The 24992-nt window shown below is 37.6% G+C and overlaps 1 protein-coding gene across 2 annotated transcripts in view; it reads left to right on the forward strand.

Annotated features, from left to right (window-relative positions):
- COG5 (component of oligomeric golgi complex 5) overlaps window positions 1-24992 on the forward strand; it is a 189039-nt gene that overhangs the window by 137401 nt on the left and 26646 nt on the right. For both annotated transcript variants that reach the window (XM_065049026.1, XM_005498123.3), the window contains exons 11-14: window positions 3259-3340; window positions 5987-6191; window positions 7329-7490; window positions 9052-9151. In XM_065049026.1, the coding sequence (XP_064905098.1) occupies window positions 3259-3340; window positions 5987-6191; window positions 7329-7490; window positions 9052-9151 (549 nt within the window). The remainder of the gene's footprint in view (window positions 1-3258; window positions 3341-5986; window positions 6192-7328; window positions 7491-9051; window positions 9152-24992) is intronic.

Consider the following 24992-nt stretch of genomic DNA (forward strand, 5'->3'; position numbering starts at 1 on the left):
GGGACATTCCTTTGATTTCCTGCTATGCTGGAGAAAAACACTCCTTTTGCTACCCTTTTTTGGTGTCATTTTCTACTATTGATTATTGTCAATGGAATTGCGCACTATATTTTAAATAGTTGAATTATAATTTCCAGTGTTATCTACAGGCACAGATGCAATTTCTGTTAGAATATGTGGTTTAAAAAATAAGCAGTGAGATAGTTAAAAGTACTTAAAAATAGTATATTGAGTTAATGTGTAAGGAAAGAAGTTACAGGTTTAAACAAAATAAATAAATGGTTTCTGGATGCTCATGGTTGCATATGGCACTTTTTACTCCAGCAGGGTTATCTAATGCTAATGCTTTGCTGTATTCCAATTTTGGTAGCTACAGTCCACCCACTTAAATACCCCCTGGTGTATGCGTAGGCAACAACATTCTCTAGTTCCTGCCACAAACTCTTACGTGGTCCTTTGTGTGCTGTTAATCAGCAGCTATATTTCACCTCCAGAATGAGTGCATCTCAACGCGGGACAAAGTGGAGTATTGTATCTGATATTGTAGAAGCAACCAGTAACGACTCTGTAGATAGTGTTTTCAGTTGATCTCAAACTGGGGCATTTATCATTTTTTCCCCCTAAACATTTTTGACTGAGTAGTCAATCAGTATGAAATGTTATTTGGATTTTCCGTGTAGCTTTTCACCTCTTTTCTCCTCCTCCATGATACAGCAGTTAGCCAAGACATGAGAGCCTTCTTCACTACAAAATTCTCATACAGTTAACGAACCATTTGTCCAGGTCAGAAGACAAATGCTAATGGGCAGAGGCTTAATTGCTGCAGCTGCAGCTAATATGCAAGTGCTTACATGAGTACATATGTATATATGTCTGAATTTATGTTATGTATGTATATAGATACCTACAGAAGTTACAGATTTTCACAAAAACATTAAATGTCATCACGTGTTATTTGTCACTGTGTTGATTCTGACAATTAGGATAGAAATTGCCATGTGGGGGGACTACATGCAAGTTCATTTTCAAGGCCCTTTAATCATTGCACTTTGTGCTGAGGCTGTGACAGAGGTGTAGTTGGTGATGACAGTAATGAAAAAAAGGTGTTTGAAAGTGCTCTGTAAGTATTTTTCCACCTCCATTAGATCATTTAGAAATTGAATTGAGTTACCATGCTGAATAGGCAAACATTGTTCCAGGCTGGGATAGAGAATATGAAAGCTAATTAATTTACTCCATAGTTGATGTGAAAGGCCATTTGTTTTATAGAAATTTTCATGTTTTAGATGTGAAACTGTGAAATGAAGAACTGAGTAATTTCATGTTTATGCTGTAGTAATACCTCTACAAAAAAAAACAAAGATATTTTGTGCAGTACACCTTCTGAATCATTGTCTAATATTATCATTTTAGTTTGCCCATTTATGAAAATCAAGCACAATTTTACAGAAAATACAAACATAGCTATAAAATAAGTTACATCAGTTTCTAAATCCATCGGTGTCCTCAAGCAGCCAAAAATGAGATTCCATCATCTCAGTTTATTTTAGAATTCTATTTTAATTGTCATACATTTTACAAGCATGAGTCCAACAGCATAAAAGATGTTCTCTCTCAGTTCTTAACACATAAATTTTGTATTTCTTTGAATATCTTTAGAGGTAATGGGTAGGGCTGGATGAATTTGTCATCTAATCTCAGAATTTGTTTAAGTATTCTATTTTATTTGATTTTTTTAGATGCCTCCATGTACTTTTGGCCGATTTTCAGATTTTAGATCAATTCTTTAAGATGATAGTTTTGGAACTGAGACTTGAACTTGCACTCTTTCAATGACCAGCTCTTCAGGTGGGATGCAGTGGTACCCTGTTAATGGATGACATTCCAAACACCGTCATTGCTTTGTATGTTATTGCCAGTGCGAGTCAACACAGTGCGTTCTTTCTTCCTCTGTCATCTTAAGGAGTAATTAATTTTGGAGTAGCTGGACTTTTATATTTGACAGTTAATCTCCTTTCTGTGGTGCTGGACAGAGCAGTTGAACTGACACTTTAAAAGGGCTTGTCTCATTAACAAGAACTAGCATTGTTTGGGTTTTGTTTTTGTTGTTGGTGGTGTTTTTTTTTGGTCATAGTGAAGTCACTGGCAGTGCCAAAAGAAAAGCTGAGAAAACGCACCCCTCTTTGACAGTGATTTCAGTGTTGAGCTCTTTGCTGAAACCCATCTTTAGCTGTCAATGTTGTGCTTTGATTTAAAGCCTTGGATGTTTCAGTGTGGGTTCAGATGGAAGCAGCCAAGTGGCAGTGTAAGATCTTCAGAACCGCTGACATTTGTCATAGTTCCAGTTTTCCATTCTGAGCACTTTTTGCTGATTGTCATTACTATAGTTATATGGTGAAACTGGGTAATTTATACAGTGGAGTCAATCCATTGCCCTGTGTACCATGCAATGAAGAAAACTGTTCTGTCCAGAGCGAGCATCCCCTTGCCATGGAAACACTGGACAGCCTTGCAGGTATCCAGCTGGTGGGCAGGACAGAGTACCCATCGCCATCTCTTGCAGTTTTTTTTTATCTCAAACACACAGAGAGGAAGAACGCAAAACACAGAAAACAAAATCATGCTTTAGTGCTTGAACATAAGTGCAAGGTGCTGGGGAGAGTAAGGAAACAGCATTCTGCTTCTCGTGCGTCCTTTTTGCAAGAATGCGCCTCCCTGTTTCCACTCCTGACAGCAAACAAGGTGGTGGAGAGTCAACTGTGAGGTTCACTGTATTTTCATGTGTTTTACTTTTTTCGAAACAGGAAACTGTCCTGTGTGGAGCAGAGCAGCGTGCACTGGGTTTAGTCCCTGGTCAGTGTTGGCAAGTGTGTTGCGATGGCAGTAACAGCCATTGCTGTGATGGATCAGCACAAGAACACCTATGGAATGAGAAGGTCCCTGCAATGCAAAGAGATTTTCTAACATGTCTCCTGAGGTGCACAGCTTTGGTCTACACTCATGCCCATAGAGAGCTGGGAGCATTTCTATCAGACTTAAAGGAAAATACACCATTTGAGACAAGACTGAAGCTTTTACTTTTGTTTTTCCAGTATTTTTTCTAGCTTTAAACCTGAGGAAAACTTCTCAGACTTCATTTACGTAGTTTTTGTTCTCAGTGATGGTAGAACATCTTTGAGTGGAAGTATTTGCATTGTTTAAAATTATTTGAAAATAGTATGTTTTGAAACTTGTCTTTCTTTTGTTCCTTGCTATCAGGATGGCCAGTCTGACATTTTGTACAAATTTTGGACTGCAGTAACACAGACACTTTCATCTCAGTTTCAGTCAGCAACAGACTGTAAGTATTCACTATAAATGATTTGCAGTGTGCTCTATAGCTATTTTATATCTCATTTCAGTAAGCCCTTTGCTCATTGTTTCCTCACTAGAACTATAGCAGAGCTTCACCCAGTGTGGGGTCTCTGAATTTAGAACTTCTTGGTATAGTAACCAAACAGGGGGATCCTCAACTGTGGCTGAATTTTCAGAAAGAAATATTTTCCTACTTCATTAAGTAGCCATTGTCTAATAACAAAAATGTATTTTTGTAAACTGCATGTGGAGATAAAAATGCTTGGAATAGCACATTATACTTCCCAAGGTGAAGTGCGTTTGCCAAATTCAAAAATAGTAATTTGATTTTAAAGAACAGTTCAGTTTACAGATATATAAAGGGTGAGTGTCACGAGGATGGAGCCAGGCTCTTCTCAGTGACAACCAATGATAGGACAAGGGGTAATGGGTACAAACTGGAACACAAAAGGTTCCACTTAAATTTGAGAAGCAGCTTCTTCTCAGTGAGGGTGACAGACACTGGAACAGGCTGCCCAGGGGGGTTGTGGAGTCTCCTTCTCTGGAGACATTCAAACCCGCCTGGACACCTTCCTGTGTAACCTCATCTGGGTGTTCCTGCTCCAGCAGGGGGATTGGACTGGATGAGCTTTTGAGGTTCCTTCCAATCCCTGACATTCTGTGATTCTGTGTGATTCTGTGATTCTTACAGTCTTGTTGAACAGTGATCAGTTGCAAACATCTGATTTTAGCCATTTTTGGATACCTTTATGAGTAGGAGTTGAGTTTCTTCAAAATTATGTCTTGTCTAAATATAAATTGCTGTTGTTCTGACTATACACAATATTCTTTACATATGTAATATGTAAATAGCAGATACAATCAAGGAATATTAAATAAAAATAAAGTATAAACATACTACAGTACTGTTACCTGTTCATGCTAATGCAACATGCAGTTGGATCATAGGTGAGTTTGGTGCTTTCATAAATGTATCTTTAATGTTGTATACAGTGTATAAAGTCTATTTTTTATTCATACGGGTAAAGTGTATAAGATTCGCATTGATCTTTGTGATCTCAGCTGTTGCACTGGCCCTTAAAAATTTGGTCCTTCCAGGCTTTATAGCAGCAGTAGAATTTTAAGGAACTAACTGGCTGATTCATGTTCAGCAGTTGCTAAGTAACTAGATGATCCCAAAAGAAAATGTATTCATCTTGTATTAAAACATATTAATTTTACTGTTTGCCTTACGGATTACTTTAACAGCTCTATGAACATACCCGGAATCTCATCTGTTCAAACTGAATGTGTGCTACCTGTTTTCAGCACTTGGGTTTAAGATTGTAAAATTGTGACATCAGTTAATGGGATCAATCAACATTTCGGAAGTAAGGGAACTCTCACATTTTGTCAGCAGTACTTTGTCTGACAGCTGTTCCATAATATTTTATTACTTATGATTTTTCGTCTTGTTTATAAGCATTTAGAGGGAACAGTTGGATTTTTGAACTGTGAAAGAGTTTTTATTTTACTACAGCTGAGTTTTGGGGAAAAAAATGCTTACAGCGAGTAGACTTTTTCATTTAGGTGACACATCTATATAAGAATGTTCATTTTTAACATATAAATTCTAAGTAATTGAATCCAGTGACATCAGTCACAGACCTCTGGATCGTATAGATCAGCAGAAGACTAGACAATATCAGAAAAATAGTGTAAAAATAGGAATTCATGGCAGTTTACAGAGTTTGATAAAGGATCGTTATCTGCTTTTGTGAGGCTGGGACAGGCTTTATAAACGGAGCCTTGTGACCTAAAATAACTCTGTGTTTGATAATAGATGTGAATCCTCCCGTATTCAAAATTAGAGTGTATTTAAGTTGAAGGGACGGGCTGGGTGAAATGGGGCAGATCTCTGGAACCTGAAAAATCAGCGAATGAATGGAACAGTGTTAATCTCCTAATGTAGTGGGAAATCCGTAAAGTATGAGTGATGTTAGGTCAAGATTAACATCAGTTGCTGGAGCAGTTGTACATTTGTTTCATTTCCTGTTACCTGCCGCAAGCCTTTCAAGACTGAAAATAGCACTGATTTTTCTGCTGGCTTTGTCATTCTTTATTTGTCAAGTTTAAGAATTGCATTTTAGATACCTTGTTTTAAGAAGTGTGTGTAAAAGCATATGCCTCCCTCATCAGACTTTGACTCATACAAGTTATCTTCATCTGTTTTAAACGGGTATCTTCAAAGTTACACAGCCCCAAACTTTTTCCCCATCAAGCTATTGTTAGAAAATCTCTAGATTTAGAGAGTTTTAATCAGACTTTGGCCTCAAATGAACGATAAGAGTGATAATTAAGTTTGATACCAAGTGTTTCACAACCATGATTAGCATCTTTATCGTACAAACTAAGTTTTCCGTGTCCAGTCTTCCAATTCTGGATTTTCTGCTGATGCTTTAGATATGTGCCATTTAATGTGATAACTCATGCCACTTTGAAATTAATTGTAAATATTGCATCATTAATACTAAAGATAGGATAACATTGTATATCATTCATTGATAGAAATGCAAAGATACAGATTGTTTATATGAATCAAAAAAACGGTTTAAACTTAGCAGCACATATTGCTTACTGCTTTATTTTGCAGCCTCTATGTTTCTGAAACAAGCTTTTGAAGGAGAGTACCCAAAATTACTGAGGCTTTATAATGACTTGTGGAAGCGCCTGCAACAATATAGTCAAAATATTCAGAGGAATTTTAACACAAGTGGAACTACTGACCTCTTTGCTGAACTACAGCAAATGGAAGAAGATACACAGGACATCTTCATGCAGAAAAAACAAGATTATGAGTATGTATTATGAACTCTAAGGCAACAAAATGTAAAGCTTTTCACCCTGCAAAAAACACAGAATATTTTTAATAACCTAGTGTTATTCAATTTGTCAGAGTGGGAAAAGTTTAAAGGGTTTTTTTTCCTCTTGCAGTGGTTGGTTTAATACTATTTTAGAGCTGCAGGATTTTCATTAGTTTGTGTAATCAACAGTGTTGGGTTGTCTTTCACAAAGTCCCTGATTTTGGAACTAGTTTTATCTTTTTGTCTCTTTGGGTGAAAAAAAAGAGCAGAATGCTATAAATTCAGTTTTGTATGTGTCGCAATTACGGCACTAGCTTTCTCTTAATGATACTGCAATCACTGGCGTGTGACAAATGCTCAGTTTGTTATGATTCACAGTTCTTATGTTTGTACATCGTAGAGTAAACATGCTGAGTGGTAGATATCAGATCAAACTGGAACAGGCTCATCAAGTCTATTAGAACTTCTAGACTTACCTAAGATGAATATTTTATGTGGGATTTCTATTGGCTTAAATATGTTCCTGCGCAGTCAGGGGGACATTTCTCATTGACTTCAATGAAAGCAAAGTAAGAAGTTCACCAAACTTCTGACAGTGAGGTAAAATGTTTTAAGAGAACTACTGCTTATGCATTTGCACAACTAGAAGTACTAAAGACTGAAGCTTATTAAAGGTAAATTGAACAAGAATCTTTCTATTTGAAGCTTTCTATATGCATACCTATACCAGGAGATACTTTTTTTGGTAAAATATGTCAAGTACAAGCTATCAGCTAATGAAGTATGTGAATATAAAATGGTCTTTCATTGCAGTTCTGGGTATGTTGCTGTTATTTTGCAGATGTTTTTAGCACTGTTTGTCTCAAGAACACCTTGAATTAGGGATTCCATGTAGGTCTTACAGAAAGTACTAAGAACTGTATTGAACTATGCAGAATGGCTCCCTGACTAGTTACCTGGTTCAAGTGAAAAGCAAGGTGCTCTACACTATTAAAATATTTTCAAGTGCGTATGTTTAAAGAGCAGAAATAAGACCCAGGTTCAATACTGCAAAGTCTATATCATCTGGAAAGATTCAATGCTATTGTGTATTTTAATTTAAAATGTATTCATTTTGTCTTATGCTCACAGTCCAGAAAAGGCCTTGAAAGATTCACTGCAACAATATGAAGCTGCTTATTTGTCAAAATCTTTGTCTCGACTCTTTGACCCCATCAATCTCGTCTTCCCTCCTGGAGGTCGGAATCCTCCTTCTTCTGATGAGCTCGACAGCATCATTAAAACTATAGCCAGGTATGCAGGTATAATACATTGAAAAATGTACTCTTCAACATGTTTTTTCTCATAAGGTACAATTTTTTAAATGAGACTTCCTTAGCAGTGAAAGATTGATTACTCTTTAGTTATGAAACTGGTTAGTGTAAAAATTAAGTCAGGATATGGAATGGAATGGAATGGAATGGAATGGAATGGAATGGAATGGAATGGAATGGAATGGAATGGAATGGAATGGAATGGAATGGAATGGAATGGAATGGAATGGAATAGAATAGAATAGAATAGAATAGAATAGAATAGAATAGAATAGAATAAATATTTCAGTTGGAAGCGACGTATAAAGATCATCTAGTCCAACTACCTGACCACTTCAGGGCTGACCAAAAGTTAAAGTGTGTTGTTAAGGGCATTGTCCAAATGCCTCTTAAGCATTGGGAAGAGAAACTTCACACATACTGTAAATGTCTGATATCTTAATTATCCTGACTTTGTCAAAGGGAAGATGATAGTGGCTTGGCTGCAAGTGATAATACCTGATGTAAATATTCTGTTAGAGTGAAACAGCCAGATAATACATAAAGAGAACTATTCCAGGAAGATTTTGTAGAATGAGATGTGTCAATTACCAATGATGTGGTTTCCCTCTTAAGGTTTTGGAAAGGACAACTCTGTTTAATACAGTCTGGAAATGACGGGCAGTATTCACAGTTTTTGTGTGTGCAGTATTAAATACCGACACTGAACTTGTGACTGGGAGTTGCAGATGTGCAGAACGTGCCTGTTGGTGTGGTTGTTGTTATTTTGCTCCCTGCAGAACAGAAGGGGAAAAAACACTAAAATGATGAAATTTCAGGTGAATTTTCCAGACTGACCTTTAGCTAATGATGTTTGAGGCCCTGCAGAGTTCACGGAGAAGGTTATTCCTACATCAGGGTGCCTGGTGTCTCTCCAGCTCTTGGGAGAGGTTAATCTCGTCACAAGCAACATGATGGTCCCTGTGCTTCTCTGTTTTCAGTAGAGCATTTATTAATGCAGCCCCAACCCATGGAGATCTGGGGCAGCTGCATGAACAAGAAATACTGGAAGTGATTTAGAAGTATTTTCCTTCTTCCATTTGTTCCCTGTCGTTCCTCTGGGGCCTCTGTTACTATAAAGGATTGCCTAAAACACAGCTTAGCAGTTGTGTCAAGCTGAGGCGTCCCCTGGGTATTTCTGCACAGCTCATGTAATTCTAGAGTTGAGTGACTGTGTATTCACCTGTAATGTTTGAAGGCTGCTGCCAAAGCTTGAATGTAGTTAATTGCAGTCAATATTTTTGAATGGCTTACTAATAGTGATTTCATACTGAAGTGTCATTCCTAAACTTTGCTCATTTTTACTAGAATAGGAACACTGCACATAAAATTCCCAAATGACTTGTTAAATCGTAAACTGAATTACGGTGCTTAGAAAGACTCGGTTGTATGTGTTACTCTCTCTAAATTGATGTGCCATGTAACTACATATTCGTAGTTCTTTATCAATTAAATACAGCGCTGTGTAGTTGTTAATTAATATTTGTAATCTTTGCTTCCAGTGAGCTAAATGTGGCTGCTGTTGATCCAGACCTGAGTTTAGCTGTGGCAAAAAATGTGGCAAAGACCATTCAGCTCTACGGTGTGAAGTCTGAGCAGCTTGTAAGCAATTTTTAATTCCTAAAAACTCATGTTTTTCTGTGTACAATGTTCTGGGTTTTGTGGATTTTTAACATAACAGTAAAGCAATCTAGATAGACAAAACCTTCAAATTGGCTTTTCATTGTAGCTGGAAACATTTTCACTTAAATTCTGCTTTCAGATGAACACAGTCTATTGGTAGCAGTAAAATTTTGTCTGTATAACTCCAAATTGAATTTGCCATATAAATTTAATAAAAATCAAAATTGTAGTTCTTGTTAAGTAAAATTAAAACAGTTCCATTTGGTTTAATACTTACCAACATTTGATATTCCATCAGCTGCATGATACATTGTCATTATGGTATTAAAATCTGGACTATTCAAATATATTTTTTCACTATTTGCAACAAATTTGGGCATTTTTCCATATATTTATTGACGTACATTTAACTGACCATTGATTTGTCTGCATATCTCAAACACTTCTAGTCATTTGCCATGCACTGTTATCTAGTGTTAACTGAATAGAGGAAGGTTCCCAAAGCCTTATCCTTTGGGTAAGGATCCCCAAAAAGCCAACGGATAGTACAGTACAGTGAATGTTGTTGTCATATGAAAAATTAATTTGTAAGATCAACAATTTTCTTGTGAAGTCTGTTGCTGAAATTTTGATGCTTTTCTTATGAAGAGATGAAAATTGTTTTTTGCAATACGCAGACCCACAAGAAGTGACTGCTTGTGTTTGTAAACCAGTTTTCAACTTAACCTGAATTCTGAAAGCAAACTCAGAATCCGGTGACACTCATTTACTATATGGTTCTTTTAAAGAGCGATACTTGTTAACCATTTTGTGTAACAATTGGCTACAAAACATAGCAGCAATTAAGTTAGTATGGATTCTGCTTACCTTTTAGACACCTGCTGTCTCTGAATAGCTTTAAAGAAATTGAAATTCAGTAAGACATACCTTGTTTACCATGTCTGTTGGATGAATTGTATTGGAAGTTTGCAAACTAGTGTAGGGAAGAGGAATGTAGGCGGAGCAGCATTAAGGCCATAAAGAATATTTAAGATTTTGAAATAAAAAAGTGTTTATATTATTTTGCTGTGTATTTGGAGCGTAATGCTTAAGTTGGGTGTATTGTTAAAGACAGCCAATCATGGTTTCATAATTTCAGAGTGGAATTTGCTCATGAAAGAAATCAGGAGTTTTAGTAGGTTGCAAGAGTCATCGTGAGTAAAGCATATTACACTTGTGTCCCTGTTTATCATGGATTGTGGCACCAAATACTGGCATTCAGCTGGAAAAAAAAGACATATCAGCTGTAACAGTGAAAGCACCAGGGTCTGTTGTGCTCATCATCTCTGTCAGAGTTTGAATCTGGGCAGTAGCTTGTTCGAAAGCACACATCGTTTTGTGATCAGCCAGCTGACACATTCTTAAGAAATGCTGAGCAAAGTGGCTATATAGAAATAAGCTGACAAGTATATGATGTGTGGCTTTGTATTAGCTGACCTTAAACTAAAGGAGCATAGAAGAAAAGAGGGAGTCTGAGCCCTTGAACTTCTTGATATTGACAACTGAAAATCAAACCTGAAACTTTGAAAAACTGACTGGTTTAGTCAAACTGGCAGAATAAACGTGAGTGCCCTTCAAGAATATACCTGCAAATTGTAAAGCACTATCACAGAATCAACTGTTTATCACACAGCTACTTTTTTATCTCCCTTTTTTTTTTCTGTCTTTACTTACTGATACACATGTTACAAAACTAAATGTTGCAGGACTCAACAGTTGCCAAGCCATAGGTGTATGGTGCCATCGTTAAGTGCTAAAATATCATGCTGCCTCTCCACTTCTCCTGTGCTGTGCTTGCCAGCCCTGCGGATATAATCTAGAATATCTTAATTTTTTTTGGTACCTATTTTTGGGCAGACAGATTGAGGCTGAGATGTGTACCATGTGTAGAACAGGAGCTATGTCAGACAGCACTGTTTCATTATGTTTTAGTGGTGTAGCCAAGAATGCAGTCTTCATTCAGTCTTGCAATCCAGCTTGCTACGATGACTTTGTGAAGCTGAGCAGGGTGACCGTGGAACATTTCCGCTCAAATGCTTCATTTCTGATAGATATAGTAGAGCAGTGCTAAAGATGGACATTTAATTTCCTGGAGGAATTCACAATTGACTTCTCTTCCAAATTAAAAGTAAACAAAAGTATCTCAGAATTCTCAGTGAAGAAGGATTGGGGAGAGCTTTTAAGAATCATTAGAATTTGGTTTTTTAATATCATAATATTGATGGTAGATTTGAATGGTGAAAAACTGAAATGTGCAGTCCTAAAATGTTGAGACATTCTGATGTCAGAGTTTTCATTTATTCAATTTCACAAAAAAAGGAATTGTGATTCATTACGATTTTATCGCTGTTTCTCCAGTTAGCTTTACATAGGATGATAACAATAAAAATGTTATTCATGACTCAAAGATTTTACTTTTCAATAAAAGCAGCATCTAGCAATCTGTATATATAGTACTAAAACAAAACAAGTAAGAAAAAATGACCTTTTCCTGTGAATACAAAACATGTGTTTGTGTTACTTGTGACTTCGTATATTCCTGGCTTTTGGTTTTCTGCTTTCCACACACCAAGAACTTGCTGTTGCTGTGCCTGAGACCTGTTCTCGTATTAACCAGTTAAGATTATTTCAGAGAAGATATAAATAACCCTCTGTAAGCAGTAGGTAGATATATTCTGCAGTTGGGTGAATCTTTAGCTAATTCCTTGCTGATGCTTGATGTGGTTGGTTTATGGCATGAAGCATTCAAAAAAATTGTCCTAATTTCACTGAGTGTGATTGCAGATGTTCTTACTATACAGGGTTTGAAGGGATAATTATACATTGCACTAAATTAAAAAAAAAATCTGTTATTTTAAGAGTATAATCTCTCAACTTTATCACCCATCCTGTGTTTTGTTAGATGATGCTGAGGAAGGGTGCTTGGTATATTTTCTCTTTACCGTTATTATTTTGTCTCTTCTTATTCACTTTTTCTCTAAATCAGGCAGCCCAATCATCTTCATAATGATTACAGACCTCACGAGATTTTAGTTTAGTCACCATTTCTACATCCTTCTCATTCCAGATTGGAAGGGAGATCAGCAAATCTTATCATCATGTTTCGGATAAGAGCAAAATTTTTCTCTTCTGCGTTTGCACATTGTAATCCACTGCTTACTTTTTTACATGACTGCTTACTGACCCAGAGTTTGTTCACTAGCCACTTTTTCATACAAGTGCCTTAGCCCACATAAAAAAGGCCGTTAACTTTTCTTCTTGATTTGAGAGTTTTTCAAAGGGGTCATCCATTCTTATTTGCAAATACCCCAAGTTACCCATCTTGACTGACACATATAACATGTTGTGCTCTTGTTTAGCTGGCCATGTATATGTATATCTATTTCTTTATAAATTATGTACATGTACCATGGAAGTTCTAATATTTTCCTCCTGTACCCCTTTGGATTGTCTTGCATAACCCCTATGGTGCCTGCACCCCACTTTGAAGACCAGTGCTCTAGGGTAATACTCTGCAATAATCTTCCATAATAAGGAGTGAATAGATTTTGGCATATTTGAAAAGATGCCTGATTGATTGCAGAAGTCTTTTAAATTCATGATTTATTTCATTTGTATGCTGCTTTAAATCAGATTTCTTATTTATGTATACAAAAATGAAAATGATAGTCACCTGTAGATTTGAAGTGATACAAAACTATATTTCCCCAGTCGATTACCTATTATTTAGTCATTTACTGAGCTGAATTTTAAATGTTCTTGAAATGTTGTGATTTCTCTCATAATTAAAAATCTCTTTGTTGCAACTTTACAATAACTTTGTTTTGGTTTGCCTGTTGATAGAGTTCTTTCTCGTACTGATACTTAGAGCTGGATGTCTTGGCAGAGAGAAGTCATGAAACATTGAGGATTAAAAGCTCTGAAACTTTACAAGACATGTAATTTTGCCAACAACCAGAAAAATAAATTGCAAGATCAGTTGTCCTTATAGAGACTAAAGATGAAAGAGCCCTATTTGGTCATCTAATCTATTACCTTCCCAGCACGGGACTATTTCAAACAATATTTATTGTTAGGGTTTTTGTTGCGTTCTTTCTGCTTTTAGAGTGATGATTTCAGTTACCTCTTATATTGTGAGTGAAATGTAAGTACTGTACGTTCTCTTACTTTTTGCTATTTCTGTTCAGCTTGGCATGTGGGTGGATTGAAATACACTAACACACCCACCAAGTGCACAGGGATGAAATGTGTTGTGCTGTGAACGTGAAAATGCAGTTGTTTAGAGAAGATGTGGTTCTCCTACTTTTTGATCCTGGAGACCTCTACTAGGTTCCTCCCTGGAGTTACAGTCATCCTGTCAGACTATCTTTACTAATTGCAATCAGAGTCCCACAGCAATCCTTCCCGTCTTGTCTCCTGGAGGCTGTGCCCTGCTGCCTCCTCCCACCATGGGGCATCACCGTCAGAGACCAAGTGGCTTGGTATCTTTTGGCCAATAAACAGTCAATGTGCAGAGGCAGGATTATAAAAATCAGGTTGCCCACTTGCTTTTCAGAGCAGATGGGGGCGATTACACTGTCAAATTCTGGTGGGTCAAACTATCTTGAAAAGTGTTTTTATATGTGGGTATGTAATGGTATGCTTACATGATTTAGGCAAACACAAACTCACTCTGCTCTGCTCCCAGATGGCAGGGCACATCTTAGCTGCACTCCAAGCCAGGGTGACCAGCTCAGCCTTAACACCTTGCTGAGCATAACACCGTTCTGCCTGGAGCACAAGCAGAGCAAGTTCAGGTCTGCTTCAAGTACAGGCAAAGCAAGAATGGCCATGTTACACTAGGCAGATTTATCCTAAGGTTAGGGCAGATAAGGCTAAAATCAGTGGGAGCTGCGATTGTCTATAATTGGAGAGATTCCCAAAAATGGAATATTGTATTTATGAAGTAATATGTTTCGGAAAAGTTTGTTTAAAAGCAAAGGAATCTTTCCAACAGACAAGAGGCTGCAGGCAGATGATATAATGGGGATCTTCCCCACTGTCAGACTTGTAAGCGATCATAAAGAGGAAGCACTCAGAAGATGGTAAAGGAGAGTGGGTGTAATGAGGGAGCAGTGAAATAGAGAATTTGAATAGTTTTTTTATTCCCTTAACTAAATGTGGTTGGACTTGTGTCATACATCTTACAGAAGCTGATTAATTAGGTGGAGGCCTGAAATACAGCCTGTAGGCAGTGCTCTGGGAGAGCTACTAATCCATCCTTTGCCCAGAGCTCATGGTGGAGGCTTGGCTTCTCATCAGGATTTTATCCTGGGCAATGGTTGTGGGATTTTCTGATTATCAGGTTTTGCTAGTATAAGCCACTTGGAAATTTTTAAGCACTGTATGGAGAGCAGAGTCCTTCCTGGTGTTTTGAAGAATTCTTCCCCAACCTTAAGAAAAATTAAGGTGACACTTGGTGTACTTTATGTATTTCAAAGTTAAAATGCTAAAGACACAGTAATATAAGTGATTTTTGAGATTAAAGAGAAGACATAGGTTCCTCGAAAATTAGAGTTCTTGCACCAAGGTTCAAATAGTTGTCCGATATCCTCAAAGCATAGGGCATTGATTCAGATATTGAAGACCTCTGGTACTGGACATGGCAAAGGCAAAACGAGAAAAAAACTTGCTACTCTGATCCCAAAACCAATGAAACACTATACACTGGGGACACAAAGAAATTTGTATGGGTTTTCTTTGGTAAATTAGGTTTTTATATTCTGGGTTGTTTTGAAGGAAAAGTCAGAATCAGCTAATATCTGTGATAGAGAGTAGGCAACCTCTTTCTCACTATCAGTAGTAAAAGATCTTTGTCTACATTTACTTAAGCAAATATTTGAGTTATGTAATGTTATACATGGGTTTAGAATGCACACCAGTTGCAGAGTACCAGCCAGTAATATGAGCAGTACTATACCGGTACTCAGCCAAGTACAAAAGGTTCTTGGGAAATATCTGTGAAGCTTTGATTCAGCCTGTTATTGTTTTTCAATGCAATGGTGAAACTGGATTCCAGATGTTGTAAAATAATTCTGAATGTTTTTTTGAATTAATGTTTAAATGTAAAGTGAGTCTGACATAAAAATTCTATAATTAAAACTAATATACATTCTCTTGAAACTTTATTCTGAGGGTTTACTGAGATCTGCGTTTCAATTAACTGGTACTAAATAGTGTAACTGTGACTGTGTTATTTTAAAGTATTATTATCTGTCATAATGATGAGAAAAGTACTTGATGACAGATGTTTTTAGTGCATTATTGCTTAAGAAAGTAAATACCAAAAAAGAGCATAGGAAGTAGAAAAATGTAACAATTCATTGTTGTTTCAGCCCCTCCTTCAGAGTCAAACACTGATATATCCCAGTCACTCACGGCTTGTGCCCAAACGGCATTTACTTTTGAAACTGAGAGTGGATATGGAAGGAAAAACATAACTGTCCTCAGAACAGCAAATTTAAATAAGTAAATAAGCTTGGTCTCATCTGTTTGAAGGCAAATTTGTATCATCAGGGCTTGTTGTGATTAACGTTGGCCTCACTTCAAGGATCAGCAAAACCTGTCTGGTTTTGCTGCAGAAAGGGCACGCATTTAATCGCTCTACACTGTCACCCTGATGCTTGTGTTAATGTCTGCCTCTCTCAGTTGAGAGGTTTATAACTGACACTCAGGACTTAATTTGCCACCCACTCTGTGTCTCCAGTACAGGACATAGCAGTTATGTCTGTACTGGTGAGCAAAAGGTGCCAGGGAACGTTCCTGGGCCTGGGCCTGCTGGTGCAGGACAGGCCGCATCGTGGCTGCAGGGGCTGCCCTTACTGCAGCGCCCGTTTGGGGATGGTCTCTGCAATATTGACTCCCCTGAGGTGTGGATGGAGGTTATTTGAGAGATTGGTTGCTGGTCCAGGCCAGACACTTGAAAATGGCTGTCCTGACAGTGTGGCGGTACAGATGACCACGTGCCAGATCCAGGAGCCTTTCCTGGCACTGTCAGGTTTACTGCTCTGGGTGTAGCCAATGTGTGAATGAGACTGAATGAGAGCGACATGCAAAATCTGTTCAAGAGGAGGTTTAAAATGCTGACAGATTGGTGTTATTTTTTTCTTGCATCTGGAATTCATACTTTCTTATTTCTGATGTAAATAAATCTCTAAGGCAAAAGTTAGGAGATGCTGATTTCTTCTATGGTAGCATTGCTTTTGGCCTTAAGATTTTCTTAGATTGCCAGAGCTGTAAAAGAGATGCTTTCCTAAACATGTTTTTCTATCTGTAATGCTTGTCAGCTGTGCTTGACTTATTTTCAAATAGCATTTGGTGTTTCTACCAGAGTATAAGTCCTTGAAAAGAGCACAGTTGTCTGTGGTGGTGTGGCTAGTTGATGACTCCAAGTATTGTTGGACGGATGCAAGAACATTCTTGGATATTAACTCTTTTCAGGACTGTAACACTTTCTTCAGGTAGCGTTCTGTTTCTTTGAGTCAACTCAGATGACACCTTTTTGGATGTCAGTGCAACCAACCCCTTCTGTAATTTAATATTCTATTTTTAGTGAGTGCAATGGATGGAGATACAGGCTGAGGAGCATCTATCTATCTGTCATGTTCACATATTTTTAGAGCACTGATCTTTGTAATGCTGATCAGCATCAAATGCATTACATAAGATTAGCATCAAAATATATATAATGGAAAGCCAGCTCTGCTGCAGTTGTTCTTAAATTATTTTTAGTATTGCCCACAAAACTTGTGTGGCTCAGTGCATCATCCTGCTATTGTGCTCTGTCTCTGCTCTGTAGGAACTATTTTTAAGGATGAATATCTGTTCTCTCAGATTTTTCAGTGCTTTCTGAGGCTTCAAGTAAGATTGTCAGTCAGTGGTACACATTACGAAGATTTTAATAAATGCCCATTTTCCAGTAGAACTGAAACTGAGACAAACAATTTATCTCTCATGTTGCTTTAATCCAGCTTATATTTGAACTTGTGATTTGCAAGTGCAAGATTCCAAATTCTGCTTTTCTTACATCTTCAGCTACTGTTGTGTTCTTTAGTGCTGCTCAGGTGGCTTAATCTTTTGCAGTTACTTACAATGATCTTTTCAATTTTCCACTTTTAATGGATATTCAGCATTAATATCTCCATTTTAAATAGCTCTGGTCCACTAGCTAGCCGTTTAGAATAGCATGAATAGATTATTTGGGAGGGTTTTTGAGTTTAAAGAAGTAGACTGTGAGAAAACGTACCATATTCTTCTCACAGCAATCTAGAAAATTTATTTTGGTCTTTCAGATTTTCTGAGAAAAAAGCTGATTCTGATCCTTTCCTTTGAGTATGTTTAAAAAACTAGCTTGTAATTACTGAGGTTTAAAATAAACCTCAACTTTCTGCACATCCATCCCGTCATCATAACTCTTTGTGATATTGTGGTAGGTGAGTCTTGATTTTTTTCATGATTTCTTTCATTGTGGGTTGATGGTGCATCTCATCTATGATAGTCAATAGAAAATAGTCTGCTGTTTGTTTTTTAGTGATGTAGTTTGGAAAGTGTAATTCTACCATGCCACAGCTTCGCAGATCTTCCAGGATCTTTCTTCCTGAGATTACAATTAAATGTGCTCTGATCTTGGTTTATATTTTTACTGTTTGAAAACAATCTCTCATGTATTCATGCATCTCCTTGGTTTGTAAACCTTGTTGCAATAACACAAATGGATGAGGAACGAAAATGCTAGAACACCAGGTGGAATAGAAAAACAACTATTAATTCAGCTTAAACTCTGAGCCAAGAAAGAGACAGCATCTTTACAAGGAATTTTTGTAATGTCATTTGTAGAAGAAAAAGTGTCTGTCATGCTTGATCAGGGCAATGAAGATTTAAATAAGCTGTTTTCAGTGAATTATTTAGATGATAAGCACTATGAATGGCATATTTTTGTCCAGAATCTAAAAGGCTAAGTGTATTATAACTGATGCAGAGGCTAAATTGGAACATCTTGGCTCAGTCAGTGAAGTTGTTAAGAAAAGCAGAAATGCAAAGAAAGATAGGATTTTAAAGTTAAAATATTGCAATGATAAAACAGTTGGATGAGAAGGATCCGTTCTTTGTCTTCTCTGAGTATTAACAGAGACAGGAAATTTTTGTGAACCTTTCGGTCTATACTTAGTGGTTGACTAGGAAAAGGCAGAGAGGGGCTGGACTACAGTTCTCCATAGATTGTGCCCCTGTCTGCCTAGTGGCCAGCAAAAATATCTGTAATATGTTGCAAGAAAGGAAGATGTTGATCTAGGAGAGGTGTAATTTTGGTTTCCTCTTAGGGGAAATGAAAACAATTAAGACCTCATTTATGGAAAGCATTTGTTGGGTTGGCTTTTATCATATGTATTCCTAAGGAGAAATGTACCTTACACCAAACAAAACCACTCATTTAATTGCTCATTTAATTTATACAAATGCCCCAAATGAAATATGCTACAGTAGCAACAAAAGGGATGTGAGCTACATTTCTGTTGGGATGTTTATTGATGTTTACTGACATAACTGTGGTTTGGGGTATCTGCATCGTTGGTTGTTTTTGTCCACCCATCCTCTTATCTGACATGGCTAAATTTAACTAGCTGAGTAACTCAGCGAATCAGGGTAAACAGGGTGGAGATGGAGAGAGAAAAGATTTCCTGGAATCAGATTCTTCCAGTGAAGGGAAAATACTGCTCATGCCCTGGAATTTGGCACCAGCTTTAAACTCCAGCAAAGTTCTGAGGACCGTGATGGTTTTGAATTGAAAAGCATGATGAATTCTCATTGTAATGACATAAAGTGAATTTCTGATTGCCTTTTTTATTATGTGATCTTACAAGAATTAATCTATGTCTTGTATTAGATGGTGTTATATTGAATTGTGAGCTTTCATTTGTGGGTGAATTACTATTCAGGACATATTTCAACAATGAGATTTGTCTGACAGTTCCAGGGAAACGTATCTAGTCCTCTTGTCTAAATGTCGAATATTGTGAACTTTGCGTGGAGGTATGAAATGTAATAAGCTCACAAATCATCAGGAACAGTAGTGAAAAGACACTTTAGGAAAGGTTTTCTGTAAATAACAGGTCAGTTACAGTGGTGTAAGTAATGTGAAAGATTATATTTTCCCCAGTTCAATTTGAGATATGCGAATTAATTGTATAATATTATACCAGTACCTTGAAGACATGGTGTTACTGTCATTGAAAAACTTGTATCTGTGCTATTTAAATGAGAGAACCCAAAAAAATGAATTCAATATTTGGCACATTAAAGGAATTCATTAATAGGTATTTAAATAGAACATGTGGGAGGCTATTATGTACTTAAATAATTTCAGAATAATTACTATTTGACTGTGCAGTAATAAAAGCTAAAGATGGCAGTAGGTCTAATTTAAAAATAATCAGAAGTCAGCTAAGGTTTTGTAATTTTTTTTAATGTAAAGATCAGAAGAGTTTTGTTAAGAGAGTCAGTAAGAAGCTGCTTATATTGGTCAGAGAGTACTTAGAAATGTCAAGCTGATAAGTCCCTTAAAAAAGCATTTAAAATTTTAAAAATGGAATTCAAAATCTAGAGGCGAAAGCTGCATTAAAAAATAACTTCATGAAACACTGACTTCATTCTCATGTTGTCTTTTGCTGGGTGGATCGTGACTCACATAACAAATGTGTGATTTTTTAATTTTTTTTTTAATGAGATACTGGCTGAACTCCAGAAATAATCATCCAAGCATGAAAGGCTGCCTTGGGAGTACTGTGTGCTTTAGTTTGTCTTGCTGTGAAAGTGGTTGAAAGACTTCTTTAGATCTAGCATGTAATTTTGCTAAAAGGTAGAAAAAGAGCAAGAATGCACAGTCCTTACACTATTTTGTTATAGGGCACTCTATGTTGTTTCATACCAGGTGAAATTATATGATTCAGAAATGGATTTGGTTAAATATATGTTGATATGGTAAAGGCTTTGGAATTCTGCAATTTTGGGACAACTCTAACAAGTGTTTGACAGTGTAAAGCTCATTTATAACCTTTTGCAGGGTAGAAGTGTTCTGATCTCAATGCCTGGACTTGATACCAAAAAAGGCAGATGGCAATTAAATAAGTTGATTATACAGGTTGTTTCAAAAAGATGGACCCAATTTCACGGTGGCAACATGTAACAATTACACAAAAATTTACAAATGGTTTAATGAGTTATCAACTTTCCGTAACCTTTTTATAAATGTTCTATGTTCACTCCACTTGCTGTATGGGCAACATTGAGACAACAGTTGAATTTGTGTATGGTGATTTCAAACTGGGTCCATGTTTTGGAAACGGGCTGTAGTTTTTATGTGTAGGCGAATGTCACCCTGTGGTGTTGGGCCCGTCTTACGTGTCTTGGGGATGGATATCTGCTCTTCAGCTCTGGAGGTGCATTCTCAGGGGTTGGTTGGGACCAACAGCTGTTGGAATGGCATGTAAAATATGATTAATCATTCAGTCATTGATCTGGCAAGTATGAAAAATTCAGTAAACTGTTATAGTGAGAGGTATCAGGATCAACACACATTGTCCTGGAAATCCTCCTCAGACTTGGGTAGCTGCATAAACGTGAGGTGAAAAAATGTCCAACACAAGGAGCATAATTTTCAGAAGTTGAGAAATGATTCTGAGTGCTTCAGGTTCAGGATTTTCTGAGATTCCTTTAAGGAACTGGTTTCAGGTGCTTTCTGAGAGCAGAGTTGCTTTAAAGGATCTCATTATTTAAGAACCATGAACCATTACTCACTTTTTATTATTCGTACAGTGCATTTCTTCTCAGATGATTCAAAGTCTTAGAGATAAATCCTGTATTTTCTCTTACAGAAAGACTATTTGCTGCTTTTATTTCATCGAAAATATTAAGGAAGTAAAAATAAACAAACAAAAAAACCCCAAACCCAAAACCCCACCACCAACAGTACAAAATACCTCCAAGGGAACAGTTTGATGATTGCTGTTGTTCCAGCATGAATAGTATGAGCACAGTATCCGGTGTTTTTTCTTGGTCAATGACTTAACAGTCCGTTCAAATTTTTCTCCCCAAAATAATGATTGTGTTTTCTTTAAGATTTTTGAATGCCTTTACCATAGAGCTCCTTTTCTATATTCCTAGAATATAAAGTTTTCATTTTTCTGAGGAAGCTAAAAAAACCTCAACATATTCTGGAAGCTACAAGAATGTCCTGAGGGTGCTATATAAATGTTTTTATGTACATTTTAAATTATTGCCTGCACTCACAGCTTATTGCTTTCTTCGTGTCTTGAAATATTACTTGTTCTTTGAAAAATCAGAAGTCATTCCAAGAACGTAAGTTCTTATTTATGATCTATTCTTAAATTTTAGTTGATTTTTTTTTAAAGCAGAATATTCATTTTATCTTTATCAGTCAAGGACCTTATTTTCCCCAACACATTCATTAAAATCCTACACTTTGAACCTCTTAATGATGTCTCTTCCTTTTGCAAATTGTCCCCTAAGTAGCTAATATATGAGGTGGCGTAGCTAGTGGAGTTCAGATTGTTTTGTGTATTTCTGCTAAAGAGTGTCATATTTTTGCAAAAAGTAGCAAACTGATTCTAGTGAACTTTTGCGTTTCTTAGATGGAAAGAGATTGTAAAAGTCTCCTTCTGCCACATGAAAAACGTTAAACCTAATAGTAAATAATCCCAATTATTTGTAGCTTACAGGAGACATCCCAGGGCCAAGCCCTATTGACTCAGAACCTCTGTAAGTGGATTCTGTGCCGTATAAGAAGCTGTTATGATCAGGCAGGAGGCCAAGCGCCAGATGGATTGACCGCTTTCTGCCAGAGGTATGGCCACATCAGCTGCCTCTGCTAGGAATGTATTTAATCTTGGAAATGTCAGCGTGACGATTGGAGTTCAATTTGTGCCATCAACGCACATTAGTCTCATGATCCCAGAGTAAGATCAAATGCCTTGTTGAGAGGCACTGCTCTTGTCTTATTTTGATTTAAGGTCTTCTCCTTACTCCTTCTAAATTATGATGCTGTTTCCTGCTCTTCGGAGAGTGGGTTTGCTGAGGCTGTTTTAGAGTAGAGAAATCAAAGAAATGGAGTTTTCCAAAGCTGTCAGTAAGGATGCACACAACATCTTAGTTACTTAGTAGGAAACGGAACTTTTTCACAAAACATCCTGTCTGTGAAGGGAATGATAGCAAACCAGCTCACACATCAGTGTTCTTGTGAGCTGCCACCTGTTGAAGGAGGGCAAGTTAGTCACTTGGAAACACTAAACAAATTATGGGAAAAGATGTATCAATAGTCTGAGCTTTTCTACAAGAAAAGGCAGACTCAGTTAGCATTTTTTATAACCCAAGGGAGAACTGATGATTTGATTCACGTCCTAATCTAAATTCTACATCCATTTCTTCATGGTGAAAACAAGAATTTAAACCCAAAGCAATATTATCATAGCACGTGTCTCAACATGTGAGATAAAATCTATGCTGTTAAATTACACGTGTTCTAAGGTATTAAACATAGAAAAGTATAAAATCCAAACCACTTGTTCTGGTTATTTCCAAGGCATGTTTCCAAAGCAGGTCTATGCAAGGGGGTGCAAATACATTTATAGGGTGAGGATTCATCTGACAAGTCTTCAGGCAGTATAGCTCCCTGTATGTATCTGCAGTGCTGCTTTAGATTCCCTTTATAGTTAGTGGAGAGAAATAGGTGCAGAAAAGGTTCATTTACTCCCTCCCTAAAGCAGGGTCTCTAAAATAGGCTCGCTGAATTACTCAATGAGTTGCTTATTTCTCTGCTTTGTGGTTTCCTGCACGTGGTCAGGTGAATCATTCCTGAAATTTTCTGCATTGGGCAACTTACTGACCCAGTACAAGGCACCTGCAATCTCTGCAGGTGAAGCAGCATAACCACATTAGTGTACTGAAGGATACCAACTAAAAGAAACTGTTTTCCAGAAGGACTTCTGCATTTGGTGACAGCATAGTGCCAGTCACGGCTTTCAGTTTCACAACCATGCCAGGCTGAAGCAAGTCAGGCGGCTTTCAGTCATGTTGCTCCTCTTCCTGACACATTTTTTTGTCTGTTAGCTTCTACAAGTGTCTTTTTTGGTTCAATAAACTACCCAATCCTTAGTTTCTACTGATATAGATTTAAAAAAAAAGAAGTCTGAAGTCTTCTAGGCACCTTCTTCCAACTGGTTAGCTATTGGATTGAATCTGCAAATTTCAACCTCCTGCCTTAGAGAATGTCGTCATATGCATGTCAGATAGTACCTCCAATGTTTCTTTCTCATTTTAGTTTAACAGCTGCCCTTTGCGTTTTCTTGAAATGCTGTATGGGACAGAAGCTCACATTCACGTTCTTGAGGGTACCACAAGACACAGCCCTTGTCCTAGTGCCTGGATGCATGAAACAGAAGTCCTGGCTGATATTTGCTGGTGGGAGACCTCTCTCCTCTCTTCCTCAGTGGCATCTCATGTTGCCAGTGTGCTGGTATCTCATGCTGGCAAAGGAAGCTCATACAGACATGTCACCCCTGCCACTTGCAGGGAAATGGGGTGCCTGTGCTTTGCCTAGTGGCCATGAAATTGCTGTAAATAGTAGAGAGGCTTTGAGGTAAAAGAATTTAGCTGTCTAAAGTGACAAGTGTAAGAAATCAATTGCTACACTTACAGACAGAAGACTAGAACTGCTACAGTCCTCGTTACTGCTCATTCACGTCTGGCTTCAGCATAGTTTCTTTTCCTCTCTTTTCTTTTCAGCTAGCAGGCTCAAAGCCAGACTAACTCCGAGGGTGACTGATGCTTCCCTGGAGATGGGATGTGATCCTTCAGCTACGCTTTCTCTCAGTTATTTATTTCCCCAAATAGATTCTGATTTGGGATGAAGTCGCCCCTTCTGTAGTCCCTATTTCTGCTTAGCATGAATTCACCCTCGTGGCCTTCTGCATTTCTGGATAAATCTAACTGATTAAAAAGTCATCAGATTTTGTCTTTAGTGCCCTCATCAAAAAGAAGGCCCTTGGACTGTGTCTTTCAGCTGAGTGGATGTGGGTAGGCTTCACACTTACTTGACTTAACCTGTTTACACAGCACAATCCCCAGTGGGCAGGTAGCAGAGGAAGAGTTACATTACCACCAGCTTGACTGCATAAGCTGTGTCCAGCATAGAGCTTCAAAAGTACTTGCTATATAAATGAGAGTGATGAATGTGAATCATTGATAAAACCTGGTTTGATTGAAAATAAACTGAGAGATAATTTGTGTCTAAAGGAAATGGGCTATAAGTGTGGTTTGTTGGAACCGGGGAGACACAATGATGGCATTTTTCTACCTGGATGCGTGGTTGTACAGTGGGTATTAGAGGTGTCAAGAATTCAGTCTGATGCACTGGAATATTGGAATAATGATAAACTACCTGAAATCCAGATATATGCCAGCGACAAAGTGTATGTACATGAACCTTGTTGGACAGAGTCAGTGCAGAACCTTCTTGCGTCAAGGCAAGGTCATAGAAATCATCGTGCTGACAGCAAGAAATGGGAACCACTTCGTGAGACTTCTGCTGTAGATGGCAGGACACAGCTACCCATGTAGGAGCCGGGTGTTCCCATGGTGGCAGGGGACACCTACCTGTGTAGGAGCTGGGTGTTCCCAAGGCGCCCCTTGAGGAGAAGCAGTCCTAGGGAGACACATCTAGCTGTCAAAGTTC

The sequence above is a fragment of the Columba livia genome, chromosome 1 (genome assembly GCF_036013475.1).
Source record: "Columba livia isolate bColLiv1 breed racing homer chromosome 1, bColLiv1.pat.W.v2, whole genome shotgun sequence".
In the NCBI taxonomy this organism is placed as follows: Eukaryota; Metazoa; Chordata; class Aves; order Columbiformes; family Columbidae; genus Columba; species Columba livia.